Genomic DNA, 14675 nt, shown 5'->3' on the forward strand with positions numbered 1-14675 from the left:
CGCCCCTTTACGTTGGGCTCTAGGTGTTGAACAGCTGCGTTCCACAAAACTTGCGTCAGGTTATATTTTCTGTTCACTTCAGGGGACAAGGCTTGACGTGAGCTTTTGCTTACAATATTTTATAGGAAAGATTGAAATTCTTGCTACGTCTTGAGGTGCTATAGGACAAAGAAGTTACAAATTTGAGATATGACGCTGTATTGAAACAGTACTTGTTAATCCAAGGTTTGGAGCGTGCATTTATCAGAGATTACAGGGCTAAATACAGTGAAAGAAGGAATGACTCAAACCCACTGAAATGAGTTGAACAACAACATCTCCCAAAACAGACCTTGTCAAGTGAAGTATTATGGTAGTTCACAGTCAGAGTCCATCATGTTAAACCCCTGCCCATGTATGCCTTTTTTTTATTTCTCTCAGAATTCAATACGGGAGTTTTCTGAAAAACAGTAGCATTTACTAGATCCCGAATTTTTGGAGCTGACATGATTTTTCAGACTATCATGCACGGTTTTGTCTGGGCAGAGGTAGCCTCTTCTGTTTAATAGGGGACAGGCAACAAAAATTAGATGCATGCTTCTCGTGTCATCTTTCACTTCTTGTGTTAGCTGCTTGGGTGGTTTTTATTTATTCAAGCTAGCCAGGTCATACTGCTTCCAGTTCATGACCAAAATACCAGGGTGATGATAAGGAGCAGGATGGAACACATTAACCTTTGTACTCGTGACATTAAACAGGTGAAATGCACAGTGTGTTTCCAAGAGACAGCATGTATGGACTGAGCTTTAAAAACATTGCAATACTAAATTGATTCTGATGCAAATGAAAATAAATGGGATTACATTGACAAAACTCATAGTTTTAAAAATCTCTTTATTTATCCCTAATGTTTCTGTATTTCAGGTAATAACCTTCTGATCTGGTTTTGGTATGTAGCAAAGCTGAGTCCTGTGGATTTCATCAGATAAGGCTGTTTCTGCTTCTGAACATTGTCCGCATTTCTTAGTTTTTCCAGGTTTTTGGAGTCTAGTATTTGAAAGACAAATGTTCTTGAATTTTTATTTCAATTGTATGATTCATGCTTTAAAAAAAAAATAAAATTTGCCTCTTATTTTAGGGAGAAGTTTTCCCCTATCCAGAAATTAGTAACGAAGAACTAAAGGAGATGAACCAGTTTGTAGGACCTGTAGAAAAATTCTTCAATGAAGAAGGTACAGTTATTAGTTTCTTATTCATGTGAGTGATTTAGTGATTACAAAGAGATTTAACTATAGCAGTTCAGTAAGATTATTATATGTCAAGTATTTATCTTACATATTTATTGTCAGCAATATAGTGCTGCTGATTCTGTAGGCATGTTCATTTATGGCTTTTTTTTATATGGAGTATTTGGATGCTGATGAGAAGAAATAAGCCTTCAAAACAGGAAAAAAATGAATAGGAAAAAAAACAGGAAGTAAAAGAATTCTGACATAGAGGTGGGATTTGAAATTGGGTTTAGCTCAGCTGAATAATGCTGTTTACCGCTTCATATACTATGAATTTTTGCTGAAACTTTTTAACTGTCCTACTGTACTAAAACTGGGTTTAGCAAAATTCAGCAGAGATACTCATAAATGCTGAATCTTTGAGAAGCTGTGAAAAATCAAAAGCATTTATGCTTTTTCAGCATTAGAGTAAGTGATTCTATTTGGGAAAAGTCCCATTAGCCGTATGCATTCCAGATAGGGTTGCAGGGTGTTTCTTCTATTACTGGTGCAATAGATAAACCAATTCTTGAACAATTGTAGAAAATTGGTTTTTAGAGACAGCAATTATGGAGACAGTTAAACAGTATCATCTCAGATTTCCCGATGACAGAGGTACTAGGTTTGGATTGCCCAGCGCCACAGGAGTTTGAAGAAGCCTGTGATTATCACAGATGACAATTCATGAGATCCAATTAATTTTAACAATAAAATTGTAACGTTGCTCACTGACAGTAAATTAAGAATGTACACAGATTATGTTTTTTAATTATTTGCTCTGTTAGGGAACATTGTTTATTGAGTGAAAAACTTGATATTTAAGGGAGGAATAAAAATGTCAAATTTTTAACAAAAAAATTCTTAACAAAAGGTAGAAATTGCTCATCTTTGAATTCACTCCTATTTCTGCTTAGTTATGCAGGGTGATTTAATGGTGTGGTAAAAATAGGTTAGGAGAGCAGCCTTAAACAGTTAGAAACTTGATATGACTGGCACTGGGCAAGGAGATTAATCTTGGTAGAGTTGTTATGAAGCGTGACACAGTATCCAACACGGCAGATAGGCCTGTACAGGCATAATGGAGGAACAGATGAAAAACCACCTTTCTCTCCCCAGAATAGCTGAGGGTGTGCCACAGATACAGATCTCATATGTGTAGCTAAAAAATGAGCATGGGAAACAAAAAGTCTTTTAAAACGAGTTTTCTTTCTATATAACTTCTCTTAGAAGAGCATCAGAATGCTTAGTTGCCTTCCTCTATTGTGTTCCATACAGAAGTTACAGAGTAATTTCAGTTTCTTTAGGAAAGCACTATTGCTTTTGCAGAGTCGCTTCTTTTTTATGTACTTTTTGAAAGGTGGCTTGTGTTCCTTCTGCTGCAGCTTACAGCCTTCCTGAGCTACTTAATACAAATCTTGTTTATTTTCACTGTCACAGGACAGAACAGCTCTTGTAATCCCCCAAGCCCCCAAGAATTTGAATAACTCATAAGAACAGGATTTTTGTAATTAACTCATTTATGTACTACTTTTTTTTTCTTTTTTTTTTTTTTCTTCTTTTAAAATAGTGACTTTGACATGGTTCAGACAGACAATCCTGGAAATACTTTGCTTGTTCCACTCATGGAATCTGCTAACATGCACAAGCACAATCTGTACACACAGAAATATTTGAGAAAATGAAATAAACCCCAGATTTTTCCCAATCCCAAGTCTTTTTCCTGTATATGTCCTGACTTTACAGCCATGATTGGTATTCTTGGGACCTTCTAGTTGGTTCTGTATTTTGGCTTCGATGACGTAGTAAGGTGGGCTACTTCAGTGGAGTGTTGTTCTCCAGAAACAGAATTGGGACTTCCTGCTGCAATGTTTAGGACTTACCAGTGTAATCATCATCAAAAGGCTAGAAAATCATCGTTTCTCATTTTGCAGGGAGGAGGACTGCTTGGGGTGGCAGGCTGTGGCAAAGAGCCCCCAGCCAACCCTATTATTAATCTTACAGAAGCCAGTTTGGGGTTTGAGACTTTGCCAGCCATAAGGGGAGAAAGGCAAACTGGCCGGGCAGTAAGATCAGAGTGAAGCTGGGAAGAGTAATTCTTCTGAAGTTAGGGATGAGAAGTACGTCTGTATCTGGTGCCACAAGCGCTATGACTTTTCTAAAGATGTCTCAGAAGGCTAGAGAACATTACAGCAGAGAGGGATGTGGTGCTCCAGCAGCCCCTTTTCCCATAAGTTATTTCAGTTCTTCAGGTCTGGGCCCTCAGACTGGTAGTTAGGTTAGAGATCATACTGCTGCTAACTCAGAGCAGACAGTGACCTTGGCTCTGATTTGAGAATGCTGCAGCCTCAGAGGGTTTTCTCTGCACTAAGAAGCACAGTTTTAAATTGTAAAACCTTCTGTATTTGTAGTGGATTCTAAGAAAATTGATCAAGATGCAAAAATCCCACCTGAAACTTTAAAAGGACTGAAGGACCTGGGTCTCTTTGGCATTCAGATTCCAGAGGAATATGGTGAGTAAATGATCACAAAGGGGTAACCCATTCAGTAATGCATTTTGGGGTCTTGCAAATGTGTCTGTGCTATCCCTACGTGTGGTCCCTTGACTTGGATGTCTAAACTAGTTTGCAGCAGTGGATCACAAAATTCCTCCAAAAATGATGTGCTGGTGTCAAGTTTGGTTCTTGATATATTCATGTTTTCTGATTAAAGACATTTTTGAAGTGTTGTGTTTTTATCCCTCTTTACTACCAGTTTGGAAGTCTGCTGAGGAACAATTTTGTGTTGGTGGTATTGTCTGTGTCACTTTGTGCCCTGTTTGCAGCAAAGCTGGGGACAGCCTGGCTGTCTTTGTGCACCGGTACCACCAGCCCTGTCCTGAGGCTTGGCCAGCTGTAAGGCTTTGCTTTATGAGATGTCATCAAAGTGTAACCAAAAAAATTCTTTTTGTCCTGTAAGCACAGAAATTCAGACTAGAGCAAGTTTTATGCTGAATCTTTTACCATTTTCACATACAGAGTATTTTAAACAAGTTCATTTTCTACCATTTGATGGTTGATGCTGTATCTGCTGTGCGTGCATGCATGCTTGAACACAAACAGATTTGTTTTCTGAATAGAGCTGAATTCAGCACAATTCGTGCTTATTTAAAAAGTTACTGTTTTCTAAATGCATTCTTGTGGCACAGCTGCAGCAATGTGGTACTCATTTGTGGACATACTACATCCAGTCTGTGCTAAGATGCTCCCCAGTTGACTGGGTTATTTTCTTGATGTACTTGAAAGGGATTTTTTTGGGGGGAAGGAGCAAGTTAAATCGTAAGGTATCTACTTGGAATAAAACATAATATTTGTTCCAGGTGGTCTGGGTCTATCAAATACCATGTATGCACGTTTGGGGGAAATCACTTCATTAGATGGATCTATTGCAGTTACCCTGGCAGCTCATCAAGCTATTGGCCTTAAGGTAATGCTTTGCTTTTGTGCCAAGTAGTTCTACACCACTTGCATAGAAAAGGTGAGGTGAAGTTTGCTTACATGTGGAGTGTGTGTGTAACAGGTGGGAATTACCAGTAAAGCATAAATTAGGTGGAACATTTTGACATCAGGTTGGTGGTTCATGTTCCCACCACCAGCCAGTGGCTCAGCATAAAATTTCAATGGAGCATAAAGACTGAATATGAAGTACACAAGAAAATTATTAGTTCAGGAAACATTGAGATAATAATGCTTAGAAAAAATACCTAGCATGATCCCAAGTTTTTTAAATTGAGCAAACTTGATAATAGTAGCTAGAATAAATATTGAAATAAATAAAATATTGGGGGGCTAAAAGTTACAGGGAGGTGGGACAGCCATGCAGAGAATTCAGAAGGATGCTGCTTTTTCTAGCTGAATGGGGCTGCATATTGGGGCAGCTTAGAGGAGAAAACTTATCCCAGATCAAAGTGCTGCAGCAAGCACGTGAATTTTAAACTCCTTTTCTGTATAATACAGCCTCAGGTATCTACCTTTCAGTGCATTTTCTTGTGGGTGGATGGTAGTAGTCTGCAGCTTGAAAGAGTAGTAAGTCCATTATGACAAGAAAAAAATCTTCATGGAATTAAGCAGACAATGCTAATTAAAATTATATTTATTCCTCGCCATCTGTAGAACAGGGATAGTGAGCTGAGCTGACTGTAGACAGTCTGATGAGAAGTGTAGTGTAAGACACGGCTGCTGTCACTCTCCTGTGGCAGTTGGGGTTCATCCTGATTCTGTTGAGTAGCTGTATCCTAGCTATTTAACCATTGATTATTTAGCTTTATCATGTATTTTTTGTGTTTTATTTGTCCTTCGACAGAAACCTGCTGTAAAAAAGTAAATACAATAGAGATAATTAAAATAAGTGTATTCACAAAAAGTTGTCAAATGCCTACATAATGGAATCATTTGGAACCTAAGTAAATCATGTATTCTGTTGTCTGATTAGGAGCCTTGAAAACTGCTGATTTTGAGGTTACTAAAATAAAATCATAGTGATAGTAATGAAGGTATGACAAATTACAAAGGAAGAACTATCTCCGTGCCTTCCAGAGCAACAATCAAGTCTTCACTTAAGCATAAGTACAGTGAAACCTACCGAAGAAAGCAGTCTTAACAGTAAGCCATTTGCTACTGGCATTTGAACAACTGCGTGATGACAGCAGCTGTATTTTAATGTCTGATAAATAATAGTGTCCATTGGTTATTAAACTGTCTCCTGTTATATCAGAAAATTTGCAGGTTCAGCTTCCTGACTTGGCAAAGCTTGTCAGCTTCATTTCTTTTTACAGAGGTTGATTCTGAAAAGTTTTCTGTTAATTCTTTATTTAGGGAATCCTCATTGCTGGCACTGATGAACAGAAAGCAAAGTACCTGCCTAGACTGGCATCTGGGGAGCACATTGCGGCTTTCTGTCTCACTGAACCTGGAAGGTACTGTGTTTGTAATCATAAAAGTTTCAGAAAGCACCAAAACACCTACCTGATTTTTTTATTATTTTCATCTTCATTAGAGTGGTTCTTTGGTTAATATATTAAATCTTTATTATTTGGTGCCTATGGCTTCAGTAAAGAAGTCAATTTTTTTAAAAAAAAAAAAAAAAAGGTACACTTCAAATCACGTAATTCAGCTGTCCCCAATGTGCTGCTTACGGCAGTTTCCATGAAATCGCTAACCGTTGTTGTTTTCCCATCCCAGGAATTCATCAACTTAATTTCTGGCATTACGGAATATCAGTTGAAAGAATGGTTTGTGCTCTTAGAAATAACGCGCTGTGACTGTTCTGGGGTGCTTTCAGTTCTTCTGCAAAATTATACAACATCTTTTGAAGGAGCTACCAAAAATAATAGGGAGAAGCTTTGGTCTTTCCTTAGAGTTTAGAAAAGGCATCTTTGTAGCAACAACTCCTTTCAAAGATATATTTATTACGTTTATTCATTGACTATTGCTAATGTTGAAAATCCTGTGAGTACAGAAGAGGTAAAGTTTTCTTAAAAATGTACAGGCAGATGGTTAGTACATGATTGTTAAGGAAAGTGACTGAAGGCCTGAGACTAGTTGAATATTTGAAGTTGAATCTCACTTGTCCAGACAAAGCTATGGTTTGAAACTCTTCTCTGAATTCTTGTCTGCTAGAATGACTTGCAGTGGGCATTTGGTTTACTTGCTAATTTTCATGGTGCTGGGATGTAGATACCGCCCAGCCATTAGTGACAGGTTTTATTCAAGGGTCCTAAGCCAGTTTCTGAGCCTCTAAAGGCTCAGGTAATTATTGCAACTGCTCAGGTAATTATTGCAGGTAATTATTTCAACTAGCACAGATATTTTAACAATGTGATCCGTGGAAGGGACTTGTAAGTAACACACAGGGAAAAACCAAGGGCTGGCTGTGTTCTGAAATTCTTCTAACATCTTTATTTAGCCCAGTATTATTTAGAAAGATGGCAGTCATAGTAACTGTAACTTCAGTCCTCTTTGAGACCTGAGTTCTAGTGCACCGAAGCAATCATTTTTAGCACTGAATTTTGCAAATCTAACCCTATTAAAATACCAGTTGAGATCTGGCTGTTCTGAACTTAACAGCTCTCATCAGCTGAAAGCCCAAAGTGAGCTCTTGAGGCATTTTGATTTGTGGAAGAGGAAACTTTTTTCAAGGGGGTCATTATGTGCTTCTTGTTGCATTATGTGACAAAGTGGTGATTCAGGAACTTTTAATCACAGAACATTAAGCTTTTGATTGCTTCGTTGTAATTCCCCTGCTGATTTTGCTCCTGTAGAAGGGATTTGATGTGCCCAAGTGCTCTTTGATAGACACTGTCGCGTGCTTATTTTTCATTTCTGCTGAGCCTTTTTTCACTTAAGTTATAAATCCAGGGTATGAATTTTTGAGGAAAACCTTAGACATTTTAAACTTGATTGTGTTCACATAGCTCAAAGTCTAGCTCAAAAAAAGTTGCTTACGTGGCATTGTGAACATTCTGGTCAGGTCAGAAGGTCGATAACATGCACGTTAACCAGCAGAAATGTCCCCTCAGGGAACTTTAGAAGTAGCTTTCTTTAGAGCTGTTGAACCCAGTAAGTTTCCGTGATAGTTAAAATTAAAATTTATATATTACTGTTTAATACAACTGTAAATGTTCCTTTTTAAAGGATGGGAAGATGAAAAAAATTTATAGTTTTGGTTTTTAAAGCATGTTTATTTCTTTGAACATTAATAACTTCTTTGGCTTTTAGTGGAAGTGATGCCGCATCCATCCAGACAAGAGCAACCCTCAGTGAAGATGGGAAATACTACTTACTAAATGGCTCCAAGGTAGGATATACAAATTTATAGAAAGCATCTTTGTCTTCTGCAGCATTGCAGTCCATCAGTTTTGTGAAGTCAGAGGCCAGCTTGGCAGCTGCATCAGAATTTTAAAGTTTCCAAGCTAGTGAAGAGTGACCATGTCAGACAGTAGTTGCTCTGAACTTACCATCCTGCAGTCAGCTTCCCTTGGAAATGCGTTCACAAGAGGCAACACCAGTAGCAGAACGCTCGTTAGAACTTGAAGAGAAGCAGCAGCAATTTTTCCGCGCTCTGTTCTTTGCTGGTCTCTTCCAGAACGCTTAAGAACAGGGCTCACAAAATCAGAACATCTATTTCTTATACATCTTTCCTCTCTCAAAACAGGTTTGGATATCAAATGGTGGCCTCGCTAATGTTTTCACAGTATTTGCTAGGACAGAAGTTGTTGATAAAGATGGACAACTGAAAGACAAAATTACCGCTTTCATCGTAGAGCGGGATTTTGGTGGAGTCACCCATGGGAAACCTGAGGATAAGTTAGGCATTCGAGGATCCAATAGTAAGAACCACTTAAAATTATTAACAGAAATGGTTTTCGTATTTTAATGTTTTGTTTAGATCATGTGAATTCAGAGGCAAATCAATATCTGTTCCATGTAATGGTGTAAGTGTCACATTTCTTTATGTAGCTGTTCCTATGAGTCCTTTCTAATGCAGGGTCTGAAATAAGAGATCCCTACTGTATAATTATTCTCTGCACATGTGAAGCTTCCTTAACTGTGCAGTGAAAGAAATGACTCGGCAGATTGAGTAACCAAGCAACTTTGATCTAGCAATACATTTTCGTGGGCTCTTCCTAAGCTTACTGATGATGATAGTTTTTCACCATCAATCATTTGGACAGGACTGCTATCTCAGCTCCTTGAAACAGAGACAAAACTGTAGTTCTCTGTTCATACCATGTACATTAATTATATTTTGGATATTTTACATTGTTAATTGATGTCAACGACAGGCTTTTCCCAAATTCTAATTTCTTTAGCAAAGCATATGTAATTGTCATAAACAGTGCATTAGGAAAACTTCTTGTTACAAAAAGAGTCAATTATGTTCCTGAATGTCTTTTAAATATTTCTACCTAATAATTCAACAGCTATTAATTCTGTGTTTCAGCTTGTGAAGTACATTTTGAAAACACCAAAGTGCCCATAGAGAATGTAATTGGAGAAGTAGGAGGAGGATTTAAGGTAAGCAGTAAAAATAACTACTCATGCTTTTTAAAAGCCTGAAGGAGACTTCAGTGGGTTTTTTTTCTGTACTGAAGTTCCTTATTGGCAATATGAACACTGCCAAATTGAAGAATACCAGAGGATGGACTTCTCCATTCACCTCGTGCTTTGTAGTAAGTGGTTTCACTGGCACGAGCGTGCCATAATCTCAGATTTGTATGTATTTCTTCTCAATAGTGATAAAGCTGGTTCTGCTATTTGTTGGGCTTTTTATTGGTTTTCTTGGTATGCTGTTCTCTTCAGAAAAGGGAGCAACTTCCTCAGCAGAACTTCTGAACTGAGTTGGGGAATCTACGGAATTGCAGAGTATGTAGAAAGGGAGAAAGAATGAGCGTGTGAGGAAATGGTTCAGGGGAAGTCCAGGTCCTGTCCAAGGTCCCATGGGTCTCAGATGGATTTCCAGGGTTCGATTACAGCACGAGAAAATCACAGGAGGAGTACATGGAAAGGCTGCCTCTGGCAGTGGCATCTCCTCATTGCATCAGAGAAGTGTGATATCAAAGAGATAACGCTGATCACGTCACTGTTGTAACCTTTCTCTGAGAGCCTGACCTGTGGGTGTGCAAAACTCTTCTTAATGATCCTGCTCAGTTGCCTTACTCCTGTAGCAGGCAAGCCAGACCTAATGTGAAATGAAACCATTTTTTTTAATGTAGTAAACATTCCAAAATACTATTTTTATGGTTTCTTCTTCAGATAATTATCACAAATTAAAATGTAGGAACAATAACCTCTTCCTAAATTTCTTAACATTGTCTTTGAACTGAGTCACCTATGTTTCTCTTGTTAAGAAACAATGCTACCAGTTTCCAGAATCTGTTTTTGTACATTATAGATCTGTGTTTCATTTCTATACCGTTCATTCTTATTTCCTTTTCGTGTATATTGTTGTATCTGAAGCAGGAAAGTATCCACCGCAGGTCAGCTGCAGAGAAGGTCTAAGGAGACACTGGGCCTAAGGAGACAGCATCTGTGCCTAAAATCCATTCCATTTTCTTCACAGGTTGCCATGAATATCCTGAACAGTGGAAGGTTTAGCATGGGCAGCGCATCTGCTGGAATGATTAAAAAATTGATAGGTGGGTGAATTAGGTGATTGCTGAATGCCATGCAAAAAAACCCTGGTCTGCATAAGGTATATAGTGCAGTTAATTCAAAATAGTCACACCAGCCTTGATCATAACAAGATCACTGTTTTGTCAGTCATAACATGCTTAGACTTCTTTAAAACACTACAATAATTTTTATTCAAAGTTTTTATTAAAAGCCTGTAAAACACTGAGGAATTTTCAGTTCATATACTGGAAAGTTATTGCCTCTGTTGAATTTTTCTGAGGTAAGATATTCTTATTGAGAGAATAACCTATATACTGTTGCTTTTAGAAGGTGTAATCTCCCTTAAAACTTCCAACATGAATAACTGCCTTAAGGCTTACGCACAGTAATAAGCAATAACATTGGTTTCTACCAATAGTTACCCCAGATTCTTGTCTGAAGGCCTTTGGCACAGCATTCCCAGACTTGATCAATCAACAGCATCATTCTGAGGGTGCTTCTGAAGCAAGGAGGGGTTTGCTGTGTAGGTTGCTGTGTCAGAACCCGTCACCGGAATGAGTAACAATACTTTTTTTTTCAGATTTTTTTTTTCATGATTGTCTTGCAGTAGTACTTTCTGTGAGTTAGTATTTGATAATATGTTAAGCATGTGAAAATGCAGTTGTGAGCTTAAGTTTCAGGCTTGAATGTGGGATTTTGCATCAGAATTACTTTGTGATTCTTCGCATCGCTGTTTGACAGGAGAAGTTCTGCTTTATGGCTGTGAAAGCTTACGTAATGGAGAGCATGGCTTATCTCACTGCGGGAATGATGGACAGGCCAGGGTTTCCAGACTGCTCCATGGAGGCAGCCATGGTCAAGGTAATTAATTTTACTGAAAGCGTTGCCTACAGCTTTAAGCTAATAAATGCTAGCACCTCTCCTGTTCTGTAGTCTGCATTCCAAACTGCTGAGAGGTTCAAGTAATACACCAAGGCGTACGATACAAAAAAAAAAACCTCAGCTAGGTGAAAAAAACCCAGACATTGCTGTTTTATTTCCTACATGCTATTGTTTACCTCAGATTGAGGCTTTTGTCAGCACACAAAATAAAACCTGCATACAACAGATTTGGAATACCGTGGTCCTCTGGAATTCTCTGTGTGGCCTCACAGGGTAGCCAGAGTAGAGTAAAAAGAGGCTCAGTTAAAATCCCAGCTGCAGGCCTGGCTGAGACGAATTTGCCCTGGCTTTAGCTCAGAATTGCAAAATCTCTACTGAGGCCAAGTCGGGGCCCCTCACAGAATATTGCGAGCTGTGGTGTAGAGCTGAGGAGACCCCATGGATTCTCAGCCCCCATCGATGGTCCCTTACGGTGTGGTCAGTTCAACAGAACCCATGTTCCGGTGAGTCTGGGCAGAGGTGCAGGGCTCCAGCTATAGCTGTTCTCTCAGGTTGTGGCTTGGACTCTCCCAGGACGAGTTCCTTACGGAGATGTTCTTGTGGATTGCAAGGAAACCATTGAAGTTGGACCAATTTGGTCCACACCCTGAGCTGTAAGGGTGGTATTTCAGGCAAGCTTTAAACAGGACTATTGTAACAGCAGTGCAAAATACTACAGCAGTGTCACGTAGTGGCAGTAACAGAGCAATGTATGCTGTACGTACTGTGTAGCGCGGTGACTAAAATACCGTTCAATGGCAGGTGTTCAGTTCTGAAGGTGCATGGACTTGTGTAAGTGAAGCACTGCAAATTCTTGGAGGCCTTGGCTATATGAAAGATTACCCCTACGAACGGTATCTCAGAGACAGTAGGATACTTCTGATTTTTGAGGCAAGTATGAATATACTACTCTTACTGTAAGCTGAAATTCACACGCCCGTGTTCTGTAAACCTGAGCTGAAACCTGAGTATTCAGTTGTCCAGGTCTTCCTTCATTTAGTTGCGAAGTCTGTAATCATTAGATTGAAGACCCAGTCTTGTTTTCTTTGGAGCTAGGGACAGTGCATCCCTGTAATGAGGTATGATGGCTTTTACTGACCAACCACAAAGTGTGAGTTATGGTATGAACTGGCACCAGCTTTGCCTCTGGAAAGAAAAATGGTAATAGATGTGTACATGGCAGGATATATACCATTTTATTTATATATATAGATATTCTTATTGAGAGAATAACCTATATACTGTTGCTTTTAGAAGGTGTAATCTCCCTTAAAACTTCCAACATGAATAACTGCCTTAAGGCTTACGCACAGTAATAAGCAATAACATTGGTTTCTACCAATAGTTACCCCAGATTCTTGTCTGAAGGCCTTTGGCACAGCATTCCCAGACTTGATCAATCAACAGCATCATTCTGAGGGTGCTTCTGAAGCAAGGAGGGGTTTGCTGTGTAGGTTGCTGTTAGAAACTTTCTGGATGTTTTTAACAACATATGCAGCTGTTTTAAATATGCTGTCCTGAGAAGAAGACAGTCCCAGTTCATGGCTTGGGTGAGTATGCTTGTACCAGGAAACAGTTCAATAAGAAACTGAGCGAATTTGGATTAATTCAGGTAACAGAACATGAAAAGCCTAAACCACTGTGCTTTGTGTTGACTGAGTGCAAGGACACAGGTTCTGTGTTGGGGTTCTTCTGGCTGTACTGGTTTGAAGAAATTGCTAGAGGTATTAAATTTTTGTAAACTTAGTGCAGACTTCTGTACACTGAGCTTCTAAATGTCTGGAATGATAAATGGAATGAGTAACAATACTTTTTTTTTCAGATTTTTTTTTTCATGATTGTCTTGCAGTAGTACTTTCTGTGAGTTAGTATTTGATAATATGTTAAGCATGTGAAAATGCAGTTGTGAGCTTAAGTTTCAGGCTTGAATGTGGGATTTTGCATCAGAATTACTTTGTGATTCTTCGCATCGCTGTTTGACAGGAGAAGTTCTGCTTTATGGCTGTGAAAGCTTACGTAATGGAGAGCATGGCTTATCTCACTGCGGGAATGATGGACAGGCCAGGGTTTCCAGACTGCTCCATGGAGGCAGCCATGGTCAAGGTAATTAATTTTACTGAAAGCGTTGCCTACAGCTTTAAGCTAATAAATGCTAGCACCTCTCCTGTTCTGTAGTCTGCATTCCAAACTGCTGAGAGGTTCAAGTAATACACCAAGGCGTACGATACAAAAAAAAAAACCTCAGCTAGGTGAAAAAAACCCAGACATTGCTGTTTTATTTCCTACATGCTATTGTTTACCTCAGATTGAGGCTTTTGTCAGCACACAAAATAAAACCTGCATACAACAGATTTGGAATACCGTGGTCCTCTGGAATTCTCTGTGTGGCCTCACAGGGTAGCCAGAGTAGAGTAAAAAGAGGCTCAGTTAAAATCCCAGCTGCAGGCCTGGCTGAGACGAATTTGCCCTGGCTTTAGCTCAGAATTGCAAAATCTCTACTGAGGCCAAGTCGGGGCCCCTCACAGAATATTGCGAGCTGTGGTGTAGAGCTGAGGAGACCCCATGGATTCTCAGCCCCCATCGATGGTCCCTTACGGTGTGGTCAGTTCAACAGAACCCATGTTCCGGTGAGTCTGGGCAGAGGTGCAGGGCTCCAGCTATAGCTGTTCTCTCAGGTTGTGGCTTGGACTCTCCCAGGACGAGTTCCTTACGGAGATGTTCTTGTGGATTGCAAGGAAACCATTGAAGTTGGACCAATTTGGTCCACACCCTGAGCTGTAAGGGTGGTATTTCAGGCAAGCTTTAAACAGGACTATTGTAACAGCAGTGCAAAATACTACAGCAGTGTCACGTAGTGGCAGTAACAGAGCAATGTATGCTGTACGTACTGTGTAGCGCGGTGACTAAAATACCGTTCAATGGCAGGTGTTCAGTTCTGAAGGTGCATGGACTTGTGTAAGTGAAGCACTGCAAATTCTTGGAGGCCTTGGCTATATGAAAGATTACCCCTACGAACGGTATCTCAGAGACAGTAGGATACTTCTGATTTTTGAGGCAAGTATGAATATACTACTCTTACTGTAAGCTGAAATTCACACGCCCGTGTTCTGTAAACCTGAGCTGAAACCTGAGTATTCAGTTGTCCAGGTCTTCCTTCATTTAGTTGCGAAGTCTGTAATCATTAGATTGAAGACCCAGTCTTGTTTTCTTTGGAGCTAGGGACAGTGCATCCCTGTAATGAGGTATGATGGCTTTTACTGACCAACCACAAAGTGTGAGTTATGGTATGAACTGGCACCAGCTTTGCCTCTGGAAAGAAAAATGGTAATAGATGTGTACATGGCAGGATATATACCAT

The 14675-nt window shown here is 39.4% G+C and overlaps 1 protein-coding gene across 1 annotated transcript in view; it reads left to right on the forward strand.

The window, feature by feature from the left end:
- The first annotated feature begins 698 nt into the window (after positions 1-698).
- Positions 699-14675, forward strand: part of ACAD9 (acyl-CoA dehydrogenase family member 9) — a 21657-nt gene continuing 7680 nt past the window's right edge. Inside the window, exons 1-12 of the mRNA XM_035892221.1 lie at positions 699-737; positions 1118-1211; positions 3656-3757; positions 4603-4709; positions 6098-6198; positions 8000-8078; positions 8436-8610; positions 9225-9298; positions 10344-10419; positions 12856-12929; positions 13301-13420; positions 14243-14371. Coding sequence (XP_035748114.1) covers positions 699-737; positions 1118-1211; positions 3656-3757; positions 4603-4709; positions 6098-6198; positions 8000-8078; positions 8436-8610; positions 9225-9298; positions 10344-10419; positions 12856-12929; positions 13301-13420; positions 14243-14371 — 1170 coding nt within the window. The remainder of the gene's footprint in view (positions 738-1117; positions 1212-3655; positions 3758-4602; positions 4710-6097; positions 6199-7999; positions 8079-8435; positions 8611-9224; positions 9299-10343; positions 10420-12855; positions 12930-13300; positions 13421-14242; positions 14372-14675) is intronic.

Source organism: Egretta garzetta, unplaced genomic scaffold, assembly GCF_000687185.1.
Source record: "Egretta garzetta isolate BGI_Z169 unplaced genomic scaffold, ASM68718v1 scaffold553, whole genome shotgun sequence".
NCBI classification, from domain to species: domain Eukaryota; kingdom Metazoa; phylum Chordata; class Aves; order Pelecaniformes; family Ardeidae; genus Egretta; species Egretta garzetta.